General features: G+C 43.9%; 1 protein-coding gene and 1 long non-coding RNA gene across 14 annotated transcripts in view; one reads left to right on the forward strand and one right to left on the reverse strand.

The window, feature by feature from the left end:
* ppfibp2b (PPFIA binding protein 2b) overlaps window positions 1-15,444 on the forward strand; it is a 56,561-nt gene that overhangs the window by 1,998 nt on the left and 39,119 nt on the right. For all 13 annotated transcript variants that reach the window (XM_034587738.1, XM_034587739.1, XM_034587742.1 and 10 more), the window contains exons 2-3: window positions 12,261-12,369; window positions 14,247-14,455. In XM_034587738.1, the coding sequence (XP_034443629.1) occupies window positions 12,288-12,369; window positions 14,247-14,455 (291 nt within the window). In that variant the 5' untranslated portion in view covers window positions 12,261-12,287. The remainder of the gene's footprint in view (window positions 1-12,260; window positions 12,370-14,246; window positions 14,456-15,444) is intronic.
* The window catches only part of LOC117762981, a 16,653-nt gene continuing 5,972 nt past the window's right edge, over window positions 4,764-15,444 (reverse strand). The window contains exon 3 of the long non-coding RNA XR_004614098.1: window positions 4,764-4,806. This is a non-coding gene — a long non-coding RNA (uncharacterized LOC117762981). The remainder of the gene's footprint in view (window positions 4,807-15,444) is intronic.

Consider the following 15,444-nt stretch of genomic DNA (forward strand, 5'->3'; position numbering starts at 1 on the left):
TGGCGAGGAGGAGCGACGCAGAAATGGAGACGAATAAGAGAAGGAGAGATGCAGGGGGGGAGATAAAGTCAAGAGGCTGCAAAAGAGGGATGAGATAGAAGGAGAAGGGCAGAAACCAGGAAGACAAAGTCAGGCTGTTAATCTGCGAGGGAGAATCCTCTCCTTCACCAGGGAGTGGAGGAAAAGATAGGGGGATAGAAAGAGAGAAAATAGCATAAAAATGCCTGGAGTTTATTCGAGGTTATCTTTGGTTCGTTGTGAGGCGAAGGAGAAGGAAATGAGAAGGAGGTAGCAGAAAAGGACATAGTCATATTCCTGTCGGAGAGAAAACGGCAAAGAATGAAAGAGATTAAAAGCTTCTTCTGAATTCTGGAAAAGAGAGAGAGAGAGAAAGAGAGAGGATGTGAAGGGATGGATTAGGCTTTTTTCACTTGTAGTTTTTCCACACATTTATTTGACAGTTCAGTGTGAAGTTAAAGGTTTAATGTGAGGAAGTTAAGCACTGTGTCGGTGGAAATGCTGAATAATGCGTTGTGGAACTTAAAGGAGACACATTCTGCTCATATTCAGGTTTTATTACTTTAAATTGTTTTAATGTTCAGAAAACACATAACTTTCCGCAGACTGTCCGGCGCTGCAGCTCCTCTTTTCAGCCTCTGTCTGAAAAGCCGTTTTCAGACATGATCTCCAGGGGGTTTCCAGAGAATCGGTTCCTCACCACAAACTCTCTTGAGTTGGTGTCTTCTACGTGTGTGTGGCTCCGCTTTGTCATCCTGAGATATTTGTTATACGTCATCGACACAACCACTTGCTCTCATCTCCTCTCTGCTTGTATCAGGAGCTAAACTTAAATAATAATTTAGTTAAACAGTTGATTGGTGTGAATGCTGATTCAGCAGATTCACTAGATTCTTCTCCTCTGTGAAGAAAATCCTTCAAACACTGAAAAAGTTCTAATATAAATACCTCAGATTCTTCTGGAATCATTTACTGTCAGATTTGTAAATATTATACATATATACATTAAATGAACAAATGATTAAGTTTGGTTTCATCCTTTAATTCATCCTCCATCGTGTTAATTAATTAATTTAATAATTAATTAAAGTAATTAAAAGCCAACCAAAGAAACTTGTTTTGTTCTGTATCGTGATACAAGAATGTGAAGGTTTGTATTGTGGTTTCAGTTTCGGTTTCAAAATATCGAAAATATATTTGTTCTCACATTAAACATTTTGCCGCGTTGATCTAATATCCAAGATACTTTATGTAAGTTTTTAAAGAAGATGCACAGAAGACACGTGCATCCACACACGACTTGTCAGGAAGCATCTCAAACAAAGCAGCGGAGGAACAGAGGAGAGCGGAGGTAAAGAGAAGCGGGGGGGAGAAGGAAGGAGAGGGCAGCGGGGTGGAAAGCAGGAACGGACAGTTTGAGAAAAGAGGGAAGAAGAAGAAGAGAAGAGGGCTGGATGTTATAACTGAGTTAGAAAGAGGTGAGAAGAAACGAGGTCAGAGGACAGAGCATGTCAAATATACACGTTTTCTAGTATCAGCTTTTACTTTTTTAAAGTATTAGTCGTCTTAAAAGCAGAAGTCCTCTCGGTCGTGGAACGTCGGGACAAGAGCCGGACTGATTTATCGGTCGACTGCTAAGATTCGGCCGATATCAGCCTTTTGCAAACACATCTGTATCAGCGTCTATGTCAGCAGATGGGAATAAATGCAGAAAAAATATCAATTTATGTTAAATTTCTTAACTCAAGTTCCAAATATTTGTTTGCATTTGTCTTTTCTTTGGATTTATAGTTATTTCTAATCAAGTTTAGGGTCAAACTGTAAAATATCAAACCTCAGTTACATTTCTTCGTCAAAAAGGTTTTCACATCTGCAAACTTTTATCTTAAAGTATCAACAATGCAGAAAAGATGTGCAAGTTGAGTTTCTTAATTCAAGTTCCAAATATTTGGACTTTTAACTTATTTATTAGTTTATGGTTGAACTGTAAAATATCAAACCACAGTTACATCTTTAAGTTATATGAACATCTTTCCAGATCATAGTCATAAAACTGATCTGATCATGATGAGTCTAACTTCAGAGGTGCAGCATTTGAGTCTTGAACGACAGCATCACTATCAGGACGGTAGTTTTGTGTCTGTGCACGTTTACCTGCGCTCCTTTTAAAAAGACCGTCACACAAGCAGAGGCTGGATGTGTGACGGTAACATCATCCTGTAACGTGACCTGTTGCTGGTTGTGACTCTTGTGCTGCGTAACCCAAGTCTCCTGCAGCCTCGGTGCTGAAGTGCAGCTCTTCACTGCTCTGGTCCTCGTGACGTCACGGATGTTAGTCTGCGGGGGGGGAAAGTCATTCCTCTTAGAATTTGGACGGAGGCTCATAAATCTTGGAGCTGAATCAGCTGGTGGAGCACAAACAATTCACGGTCTCAGTTGGTTTGCTCCGCTCGGGCTCCAGCAGGAGGTCGTACGGGCTGTTGTCGTTTCCTCTGCAGAAGCATCTCAAGGATTCGCTCGTGTTGTCGTAAACTCGATGACAAAGAGTGGTCTTTATATGAGAAAAGCTGTTCTGTAAGAAAGCCGCCTCTGTTTGGTCTTAAAGGAGCATTCCAACAATTTTACACAGAAAGGTCAGCTGAGGAGTTTCACTCGTACGACAGTAAAAATAAATGAATGATGTCCTGTGTCCTGAGAAAACTCTGTTTGGGTTTGGAGACGACAAATCTTCAGTTTGACACTGAGGCTGGATTTGGAAAAGAGCTTAACAAAGCAGGAGGGTCAAAGGAGATGATGCTGTTTGATGCACGATGGGAAAATGTTTATGATACAGTTTGTTTAGTTCTATATTAGCGTCGCTCCGCCTCTGCGGCTTTGACACTTCTTTTTATGCCTGTTTGTCATGGTGGAGATTCATCCGTCACATTCTCCTGAACACAAAATCTGAGGAAAGCTTCAACGTTGTCTCTTTAAATTTCGCCCCAAATGTTCTGTTGTACTATTAGATAAACTTTTTTTGATTTGTATGCTCAAAGGTCAAAGGTCAAAAGTCACCTTAAGGGAAATTAATATGGATTAATCACTGGGAAGTCATAACAAATATAAAAAACCTCCTGCTGTGTTGTGCACGTGTGAAAGACAAACTCTGGGTTAACTCTCCAGATTTTACCCACAGGTCATGTCTGAACACGGCTTGTGGCGTCTCCCTGTCTGTGTGGACGGTTAATATCACTGCACTCCTTTCTCGTGTTATTATGATGCTTGGATGAAAAAGTTTCGGTTCATTGTGAAACTGTGGTGGGACAGATAACAACATGGCGGCCACTGCTTTGATATGGTGAGATAGGGAGCGTTAGTCTTGGCGGGCAAATGTGGCTGTATCTCCCATGATGCTTTGCGGTGTTGTCTCATCAGCGTCAACACCAGTCCTCTCTCTAATTGTCCTCTTCATTACTCACTGTACCTCCCATGGGTTTTTTTTTCCCCGTTCCCAGTCAAGTGCTGATTGGTTCTCGTCAGCCGTCACATCAGGTTGTGTTGGTCTGGGATGTGTATTAAGTGGTGTCGACATGTTGTTTTTCACGGCACTGACTCGCTGACACTGGTCTCTGAGGTTTCTGCTGGTTTCGCTGCCCGAGGCTGAGTCGGGGCCTCAGAATGAGATGGGAAAATGAAATCTGCTCTGAGATCAGTGTTTATCTGCTTCCTGTTCCGGGTGTTTCTGTTCTCTTTTCACGGGTCAGAGGGAAGAAACGAATCCATTTGAAAAAATTGATTTTTAGTTTGTGTTGCACATGAAACAAACTTTCCTCGCCAGCGGTAGAGAGACTGATATTGATCAGAGAATTATTCCCATCATATGATGTTAAATGATCAGTGACGTCATGAATAAGTCAGAAAATAACATTGTGCATGTTTAAAAAGTTGTTTCCCTGGTATCTCTGCATCCTGTAGGACTATAGACACAAGCTCTCATAGATGGATAAAATATTTATGATCATACGGTACAAATTATTTCATCATGACGTCATTATGAAGTCAGATAATGTTGTAATGCATTAACTTTTGCAACCAGTAATATTAGATACGTGATCTCCTCCTTATTTAGATTAACCACTGGTTCGGCGTTGTATAATTAACGTGGTGATTATTTACAACTTTATAACAGTATAAAAAAGTTAGCGTTGCCTGACTGTGGAATATATGTCACATCAGGGTAAACATCTCCTCTCTGATGCTTTTCATTAATACATAAAGTATATTTTTAAATATGTGACTCGTGACGGGACAAAAGCTCGACAGGAGCTAATCATATCTGTGTTTCCCTGGATCCACCCGTGTGGGAAAAGTAAAATCCCTACTTTACTAATGTGGATTCAACCCATATAATTAGTTTTAATAAATAACAACATGACTTTACAGCTTTATGTGAAGCATCACGCGTCGTCCTTGTTGAACGAGGTTGTTTAGTGTCAGGTCCCATGAATTATGTGTGAAGACGTTGTAGCCAGATATTAATTCACTCTTAACAAATGCTGTCATTGTCAAACACGCAGTTTAAAACATCAGGAGGAAGAGGAACAGGTCAAAACTTGAAAACCTGAGACGTTGGGAACCTGTTTATATGTGAGACTGTTACTGGGGCTCTGCATCTGTGTGTGAACGTTGTGTGTCGAGGCCACGCAACGTTGGCTTGTCAAAGAGATTTCACCATGGTCATCACATGCCTGTGTAAACAGACACACACAGACACACACACACACACAAAAACACACACACACACACACACTGCCATGTAACTAACGATCATTTCTTCGTGTGCTGAGGTGGAAAAGCTAAATATAGTCGTGGAAATGTTTGTCTACAAATCAATGCGTTCAGTTTCCACTTGTGTTTTAAGAAATAAAATAAGTTTCCAGTTGATTTTAAAACGTGAGGTTTCTTTACCTTCAGACGCTCGCTGACCTGTCGACCTGTTGCTGTTTGCTTTAGCGTGAACGGATGACGTCCTGTGAGAACACTTCAGGTAGAACTGGATTTTAACTGTAAGAGCTGATATTTAAGCTGCTGTTCAATATCAAGATTCTTTACCAATAAGGTTTATTGCATTAAAGTTTGGTCCACGTCCCATCTGCTAACACGGAGGAGGCAGAGTTTATGAATCTATCTGTTGCAGAGAGAGAGAGAGAGAGAGAGAGAGATTCTGGCCGAGCTAAAGGACGGAGCATTAAACGTTCTTCATCTTAAATGTCAGTGGTCCCGTCGCATTGATGTCAATTGATGAAGAATCTGGTGTTTCTTGTTGGTTTGGCTCCACAAATACACACAACCTAACACACACACACACACACACTATTTCTGCTGCACTGACTTCGTTCGAACACTTAACTTTAACCAAAACCAACTCGTAACTCATAACCACAATCATAACCGAACCTTAATTCACATCCTAACACTACAACCAGGTAGCAGGAATGTGCACACACACACACACACACACACACACACACACACACACACACACACACACACACACACACACACACACACACACACACACACACACACACACACACACACACACACACACACAGACAGACACACAGTTGTATTTACCCTGTGTGACAGGAGGCCTTGGGGGCTCAGGTCTGGCCTCTAGCCGGTGACACTAATCCAAACAGGCTAAGTGAAATGAGGAAGAACAGCAAACGCACACACACACCTTTCTGTGTCTTTGTGTGTGTGTGTGTGTGTGTGTGTGTGTGTGTGTGTGTGTGTGTGTGTGTGTGTGTGTGTGTGTGTGTGTGTGTGTGAGAGAGTGTGTGTCTTCCTCTTGTACTTTAGTTAATGTTTAAGCCTTTCTCCTCAACCGTGCACCCTCACATCATTTCCTGCCCTCACAGGATAATCGACCCGTGTCAAAGATTCAGTGATGCTGGAATTTTAACAGCAGAGTTTTTTCTTCCCACTGTGTAAAACATCGACAGTTTTCTGCTCGACAGGTCGACTCGTTTAATGTTTAACACGTTTCAACCCCCGACTCTGCTCCTGTGAAAGTACTTGTGTCGTGACCTCTCGTCAGACAGAGACTTGTTTCGCTGCAGCTCGACTCTCTTACGTAACCGAACATACCTTCTTGGAGGAGATGGATTTGCATGTGTAATAAATGCACATATCTTGAACGTCTTGTTCCGTTTACACGAGAACACGCTGGAATAATGTTCTCAACCTTCTGCTCATGTCGTGCAAGTTGGGAAAGAAACTGCAGCTCATGTTTAAACTTCTCTTTCTCGTAGGTTTCAGCTGTTACTGGTGCGTTGTCGTCTCTGAACCCAGGAGAAAAAAACAACCAAACCAAAGACTGTCAACGAATTAAATGACATCAGACATTTTACATCCGATGTTTGGATTGTAAAGGAAAAGAAAAAGAGAGTTTACTGCACAAAGTACGAGTCCTCTTCTCGTCTGCTCCGAATATTCGCAGCTTGTGTATATTCATATTAGCGCCGCTCTTCATTTGAGAACATAAACTTCTATCTGTGCTGAATTAGTCATGTCAGACGTCGTGTTTATTCTCTGGAGCTTCACAGACTGAGCGGCTGGTGAAATGAAGGTGAAATGAGTCCAGTTGTGTGTCTGTGTGTGTCTCCCTCTGATTACAGTAAGTCAGAGGCTGAGTGTCGTGGATCGATCCTCTCACTGTCGGCTCCTATCTGCTCGGGCTGTTTGCCTTTTGTTGGACGAGCTCGGGGGGAAATCCACCACTTGACGTTTTATCTCTTCTTCCCTCTGCTTCTGTTTTCCACCACATTCTCGCAGAGCGTTGAACTGCATCACGTACGGTTCATCATGTGTTTCAGTCCTGTCGTTCAAACGTCCACACGCTTCCATCTTTCCCTGGTTTGTTAACTGTTAGTGACCCAGGGCGAGTTGTTCTACTGATGATCCCCACAGTCACACTGCTCTGACTGACACTGGAGTCGTGTTGTAGTGCTGGACTCTCCCTTCAGGTTCCAGGTAAAGTGTGTGTGTGTGTGTGTGTGTGTGTGTGTGTGTGTGTGTGTGTGTGTGTGTGTGTGTGTGTGTGTGTGTGTGTGTGTGTGTGTGTGTGTGTGTGTGTGTGTGTGGTCAAAATATGTGTTGATTCATCGACGGGGTATCGACTCTATCGATCATTAACTCACTGCAGCACTAAATTAAAAGCATTAGAGTTTTGTAATTATAATTAAAACCTTTCCTGATGTTATTATTGTATTATTATGTTATGTTGTACCACATAAATAAGCTGTGGATCATATCTCTCATGATATCGGTTGTAAAAGTTAATGTATTACTACATTACACACTACAACCAAATGATCCTACATTATTTTCCCATCTGTTGATTCCCTCATGTCGTCACTTTTATGACTTCATATGATTAATTTTGTGATAAATATAAGCTTCTGCTGTATTCTCACGTGGGAGCACTCAGACATTTCACCAGGGGGCTGCAGGAAAAGTTCAGGTAAATGTCCGGGGAGCGACTGACTCGGATGTTTGCGTTCACGTATACAGCTCCTCCTGAAAGTTTCCAGGGAAGATACCGACGTCAGTGCAGGTGGAAAGTGACCGTCATCCCTGTCCGCGTCTGTGTGTTGACACACCGGAGTTTACCCAACATTCACCGTGCGTGTTCGTTCCGGCTCAGACACACTTGAACATTCTGTCCACGTGATAATAACTAACTGTGAGACCTCAGAAGAGAGGGAAGATGTGAAGTGATGTTCGACTGCTCACGTTGCTGTTTGTTCCCCCCCATGATGATCATTGACTGGAAGCCATGTGTCGTTTTGTGTTACGGTTCATTAACCTGACTCCGAGGGCAAAATAGATTACAGCAGAAAGCAGAGCAGGAGTCGACTGGACTGAACTCAGAGAAGAACGCAGAAGTCCACGAGAGAGAGAGGAGGAATAAAAAAAAACAGCCATGTTTCCTTGAGAGTCGGAGCAGAATTGAATCAAATGCACTTGAGCAGGTCTAAATAGGACAATGAAGAGCAGAGCAGTTCAGCAGCACTGTGCAGCGCTGGGAGTCACATTAAACCATATATTCCTGCACTAGCAGCTACGCATCAGCCACGGTTCACAGATCCCACACGACCCACAGTCAGAGAAGAGATAACCACCGCTGGAGCCCACAGACAAAACACTTTTTATAGCTGTTCTCTCGTTACTGCGAATGTGTGTGTGAGCCGGAGGAGAGGGAAGCTCACCCATGGAGCCGTAATCTTATTTTAAATAGAAAAAAAACAACGTCATGCTTCTTAATGTCACGACAAAGCAGAAACTGCAGTGGGTCCATGAGCGGTTACACTGGAAGTGTAATGGTTTAATAAATGCCGTCGTGACTGTGGATACTAGTTTCATGCAACTTGTGCGTGTTAAAGCTCAAAATGGTGGAAGCTTTAGTCCAAAGTATTTTCTGAATCGAGACTGTGCGTGTACTCACTGCCAGGGACGTGCATAGACATTTTGGGGGGCAGGGGCAAAACCCCCCCTTCGATGACTGTGTGTGCACGTGCCAGCTCACTGAGTTAAACTCAATTCTCCTGCTGCCACAATCGGCCGCTTCATCCGCTGAAACAACTGCATGACCCTGCACGGTCACACTGACGAATGTGGTTTAGTGTTTCCTCTGCCAGTAAATCCAAATATTCACCAACATTTAGCTGCAAATAATTGTTTCCTTTGTCAAAGCTTTGTTTTCTGTGCTGGACCAGCAAGGACATCTTCTTAGTGTGTAACGATCATAGTGATGAAACCACAGGAAAAAATCTACCATTTTCTGTGGTTTCCTTTCGCTCTAATGCGTCTTTTAGTGTCGTCCAGGACGCTTGGTCTCACAGACGATAGCTTTACTGATTCTTACTGCTCCCATCATCATTATTTACCTGTTTGATAATCAGAATAAGTCAGCCACTAGTTGGTGAAGTGGAGCATTTCGAGCCGTGTCATTTTTCATAATTTCAAGGATTGTGATAGTCATGTAGCATGTTTAAAAGTATTGATTTAGCAACGGTATCTGAGAAAACTTAAATGATACCTAAACAAAAACAATAAGTCTTAAAAAGTCTGCCCAGCTGCAAGATGGATTCTCTTTGTTCCCTCTTCTGTCCACAGGGGGACATTATTCACTGGTGCTTCAGTTTTTAATAAATTTAGCAAGGTCACACCTTTACAATTGTTTTGGTTCATGATGCTGGCTGCTTTGAGTATTGAACCTATAACCTTTAGGCCCAAACTCTGTTTTTGTGTCTAAAAGTTGGAGCCGTGTTTATTTTCTCTGACAGATCTGAAGTTATTGTTCTGAAAGCTGTCAGCTTGTCACCCGCCCAGAGAAGAGTGTGGATTTCTGAAACTAAATGTGCTTCGGCTGCAGAGCTCTGGATTTCAGGCTCTTTTCTTTGGCAGATTATCCCCCTCAAATAGGTGTTTGTGTAGGGCGTGCGTGTTCGGTGTGTGTGCGTGGAACCCTGTGCAGAAAGGTGCTGATCCACCGGGCTTTGTTGTCAGCGAAGGGCTTTGTCGAACAGGAAATGTGTCATCGAGTAATCACAGGATGACAGACCCAAAGAGCTGGTTTCAGACCGAAACACATTTTTTAAATTCTTGCACTCGCAGATCTCGTTGCATTTGAATTTCTCAACCTTCAGCTCTGCGTTAAAGTCAATGACCCAGATACAGGAAGTCATTCATCCTGATTATCTGATATGATCCAGAGCAGCATCACCTGGGACATCAGCCACGTGGCGACAGGAACACCGGACCTTTACTTTGATGGTTGCACCAATTAATGGTTAAACTTAATTAATGGTGTCATTGTGGTTAAGTTTTGGCACAAAAGAGAAAAGATCATAGATTGTGTTGATATTGGCTCCCAAAGGTGAAGCCATAACATCTTTATCGCCCCCTGGTGGCTGGCTGGCATCCATAGTGGACGGGACTAAGATGGACAAAGTTGGTCGTTCTTATCACGTATGTTCAAGTCTTCATGTTTCTGATGAGTTTGGTTTTATATAGTTATTTAATAGTCTTAGTAGCACATTCTATAATAATAATCACAATAAACATGGCAATAAAAACAAATGAGGAATAAAAAGGTGAGCGGATGTTCGGGACGTCTTCAATTCAATTGAAGTTTAATTGAGTAAGTGTTTGATTGTCTTCACGGTGGTGAAGACAAGTTGTCTCCCTCAGAGACAATGAGCAGTCAGCTCTGAGGCAGCGTAGGAAGCAGGTCACACGTCCTCATGTCTGACAAACTAGTTTTTCAGGACCGGAGTAAAAAGGTGTGTCGACGTAGACGTGAAAGAGAAATAAAGGAACACGGACAAAGTGTTTTAACATCAGGAGACGATCCCACGAACTGTGGGTGTCACAAACTAATCCTACACAGGAATGAACTCTCAAGTGTTTAGTGTAGTGTTTTTTTCACTCAGTGTTAAATTGTGTAACTGAACTAAAATATCACGTGGCTAAAGAAAACCTTATCAGTTTCATCATGAGACATTTCTGTTCCAACGACTTATCCAAGATCACAAGGAGACGCACACACACACGCGCGCGCGCGCACACACACACACACACGGATATGAGAAACAGTGAACAGGATTGTTGTGTTGTTACAGTTCCACAATCTCTATATCAGCACCTACAGTGCAGAACACAGAGTCAAATAAAACCCACTATTTCCTTACTTTCTCACACACACACACACACACACACACACACACACACACACACACACACACACACACACACACACACACACACACACACACACACACACACACACACAAAGGCATTGTTCTGTGGAGGTCGGCCGTCACTGTGCCGTTCTGTTGAACACAGTCTCTGTCATGTGTCTGAATGGTGCTTTCATCCTTCGTTTGAACAGGAATAATACAGAGCCATTTATGATTAATAACAAACACACACACACACACACACACATGCATCATGTGGGACAGACACACACGTTGTAAAGTGGGAGAATCATGTTGTAACACCAGCATGTTTCTGTAATTCCCCTGACTGTGTGTTGTGCAGATTGTCGGTGTCGGTGTCGTCATGGCTGTGAAAGTTGTTGTTAATGTAGATGAGCATTAGGCTGCTCTGTGGGGGGGTTATGTGTGTGTGTGTGTGTGTGTGTGGGGGGGGGGGGGGTTCTTCTCTCGAGGCGTCAGTCGATGACATTCCCGCCCCTTCGCTGCGATTTCTGCACGTTGACGTCCGTTTGTCTGTAAGTCGTCGTGGCAGCCTGACGGAGGGATGAGAGCCTTGAAGGAGAGATGACAGAGGAAGGGATGAGGGCCGGGCAGAGAGGGGCTGACAGCAGGGAGGTCGGGGCAGGAAGCGAGGATGGCAGGAGACGGAGGGGCAGCCAGGGGCGGAGATGATGGATGGAGAGCCAGGCCTGCTTTGAGGAAATACAGAAAGTGTGTGGGTGTTTTCCCGAGTCATTATGTGAATGTGTAACTGCCCCAGGCTGCGTGTTCACTTCATGCTTGTTTGCAGCGGTTGTGCATGTACGTGTTACATCCATGTATGTACAAAACACTGTGGCATAAAGTATCTGTGAGAAAATCCTGGAAACTCTGCAGAAAAACCTTAATCTGTTGCAAAGACCAGAGCAAAATAAATTAAACTCTTCACTTTTTTTGCACCGATAACATCTGTAGAACTCATGCATACTTTTAAATAATCAACAATCACTCTTCCCCTTTTGAATCCCACTGCTTCCATGGAAAAATATCTAGGTTAGCGTCTCCCGAGATGAACTCTAACGGAGGTTTAAAACTTCAAACTACCAGCGACATGAACAAGTCGGGTCTTTATTCTCGAGGTTTATTCGTTCGTTTGTGTCTTTTGTTTCTGAGTATTAGATTTTCAAAGCCCAAAGGAAGTTACCAAGCAAATGAGAAACATTATCCTCATTTGATTAGAGTTGGAACATCCGCAGCCGCCGTGCAGGGGAGGAGCGGGCAAAGAGTGCACAGCAAGTTTAGTCCCCGAAGAATAAACTTGTTTGCAACACGAGCCAATCACATGCAGATGTTAATATCGTTTTTTTATTGTTTTCAAACTAAAATGTAAATAAAGATACGTCTCCACTTCCTCCCAATCCAGAAATCAAGCCCAAAAATATCCCTGATACGAATGCTGCCATCTTTATATTTTATCTTGTTCCCTTTCTGCAGGATAACACAACACAAACCCCAGATCTGATGCTTCCCGCCATCACCATGGAAACCGAGGCCAGTCACATGCTGGAGGCGGCGCTGGAGCAGATGGATGACATCATCGCAGGTAACCGCGGCCGGAGATTCTATTAGAGACGAAACGTTTATCACATTCCCCGCCCCAACCCCCCAATAAGCCAATCGTCTGATTGGTCGTGTTTACCACAGCGACCAACCCAACCTTTAACCCCCGTATTACAACTTTTCACATCCTGTCCTAAAGGAGAGAATATCGGAGGGTTCCCCGGTTCCACTGTTTCGTTCCGAACCGTATTAAGTCGCTGCTGTTTGACTAGAACCTGCCGACCTCATCAGCAGCTCGTCACCGTGCTGTTCCGGCTCTCAGCGACCACAAAGAGAAAGTGCATTAAAAATCCCATTTGCGATGGCATCAGCCAATCGCTAACAAGCAAATTAGAGCCACTTATCAACAGAGTTCAGATACGTCGGTCATGTCGGGCTCCGTGATCAAGAGTCTGGTTATGTTGTGGGAGCAGCAGTGGAAGCACTCCGCTGGTTAATGACTGTTGTGGATGTAACTGCAGACTGAGCAGTGACTCTTTGCCCTGTTCCCCTCCCTTGGTCCCACCATGTGTGATATGAAGTGATAAGAAGTGTCCTTCGCTGGAAGTGTCCCCTTCAGGCAGAGCCACAGGGGAGAGGGCAAGGAAATCTGCTCTGATGGCTGCAGCCGACCAACGTTATTACAGTGAGAAACAATATCAACTAAGGTTTTATGTTGTCGACCAACATTATAATAGTGACACACGTGACAGCTGCAGGACAGACGGGACGGATTGATCTGTTGATCAATACACAGTCAGTCAGCGTCCCGGCACTTTTGGCACCGCATCAAAACACGATGCTTTGAATGACTTTAATTTTAAATAAACACGATGGATGAGGAATTAAAAGAAGAAACTAAACTTAATCATTTGTTTATTTAATGAAAGAGTCAAATTTTAGGTTGTAAGTGTGAGTGGAATGTCCGTGATGAGCCGGTCCACGGTCCAACTGACGTGAAGCCTTCTCCTGGTTTCTGCCGGTTCTCGTTGACCTCTGCGACCTCACACGTCGTCCGTGTCACACGGTCCATGTGGCCGCCGACATCGTTGTTGAGCCACCAGCTCATTGATGCCAGGAAATGTGACACTCTGCTCCATATGTGTGTGTACAAGCTTCCATTAGGAGCAGACACTCTCGTCACTGCAGCAGGAGTCGTTCATGGCTTCATCCCACTGGTGACGTGTGATGTTAGTGAAGATGGGAACGTTTGCAGATGAAAGATTTCCAAGCATTTATCATTTCCATCTTTTTGCGTTGCCTTGGTCCGAAGCAGAGATTCCACAGACGCCATCAGTGATCGGATCTGGACTTTTGTTTCCTGCTGGAATCTCTTCCTGACTTGAGTCACAATCTGGAGCCGTGGCGCTGTGGAGAAGGACGTTGCTCAAAGTTCCTTGACGATCTTCGGCAGACGTGCAGACGTTGTCTCCTTCACGCTCTCCTCTGCACTGATGGAATGAGCGATTCCACCTGAAGCATCTCCAAACAAAACTCTGAGCGCAGCAGGCTGTAGTCGGAGACTTCACCCACAAGGCTCCTCAGTGATGGCGCTCACCTCCTTGCTCATGATTCCACAGACAGCCTGACTTCTCTCACTGGCAGTGCTGCCCTCTGCTGATTCCTATGAGGAACTGAGCCATGACATGTCAGCGTCTGAAGGCGTCGTCTGGCTTCTTCTAGTCTTGGCGGTGAAGTCTTGAACGAGACTTTGGTCTTAGCTGCAGGTTTCTTGAACATTTTGCAGACACAAGTGATCGGAACCAGTTGGGTTCAGTCACGTGACACGGTGACGGCTCCACGAAGCTCAAACTGCTGGAGTTGATCTACAGTTTACACTTATATATATATATAATCTTTCTCCTCTCGTCTCCTCTCCAGGTTCCAAAGCAGCAGCCGTGGACTTTTCCCACAACATGTATGACCTGGGTTCTCCCATGAGCGCCGGCCCGCTGCAGGTGGTCCAGTTGGCCGAGGACCTGAAACTCGCCCTGGAGCTCCAACCCAGCCAGGAGGAGAGAGACAGTGTGAGAGCACAGATACAAACAGAGACGGCCCAGGCTCTTATCCACTGGCTGCAGAGCGGAGCTGTGAGTAGGACCTGTGGGTTTCACACCTGAACCACTTTGTTCCATCATGTGATCTGTTAGATCTGTTTCACGTTGCAATTTAGGGACTAAAGTATTTTGTCTTACATACGTACGTCCTGTCGTCATCACCTACGTGGGCGGAGTCTCCCTGTACTTGACTCTGATTGGTTCGTAGCCAGCGAAGTGTCTGACGTGGGCGTGTTGTCACACCTGCTGCACCTGCAGCATCAAGATGTATCATCATAACAATTACACTAATAATACCTTTATTTGTAAAGCACCTTTCAATACAAGTAACAAAGTGCTTTACAACAAATAATATAGATCTCACAAACTATCAGAATAGAAATAATAATAATAGAGATACAGATAATAGCAATAGACATAATTTGAGAAAAGCTTTTTTATAAAGAAGTGAGATAAAACAGGAACTGATTCTGCTCTTCTAATCTTTCTTATTAATTAAAAATTGAAATCAACAAGCGACCAAGTGTCGGTGGTTAATAATATCTCTCCCGTTAAAGTCCTGACAACGAGGTCCGGACTTCCTCCAGAGTTCACGTCTGAAAACGGCTCAGGAAATATTTGCAGGATTTTTAACATGTGTGTAGAGAAAACAGCTTAAACGTTGTTAATGAGATTAAAAATGTAAAAATGCAAAGCTAGGACAACTCCGCTCTGACCCTCACTGACCTCAGACATCACACAGCCGGGTCAGGAATGACTCCGAGGCCTCTCAGCATGTCGGTGTGAGTCTCTCTCAGAACAGAACAGACCTGCTGATGCACACGTTGGATAAATATATTCACTGTGATGCTGTCGACCTCTGAGAGAAGGAGTCAGAGCAAACAGAGCAGCTGCTTAATGTTGAGGGGCCTCGTTTACTCTGTATCTGCAGGTCACTGCTGCAGCTGGTATTTCTTCGAGGAAACTTGTTTTCTTCGGCCTGGTGCGCACTAGAGGATTTCATCGACAGATTTAACAGATTT

The sequence above is a fragment of the Hippoglossus hippoglossus genome, chromosome 6 (assembly GCF_009819705.1).
Source record: "Hippoglossus hippoglossus isolate fHipHip1 chromosome 6, fHipHip1.pri, whole genome shotgun sequence".
Classification (NCBI taxonomy): domain Eukaryota; kingdom Metazoa; phylum Chordata; class Actinopteri; order Pleuronectiformes; family Pleuronectidae; genus Hippoglossus; species Hippoglossus hippoglossus.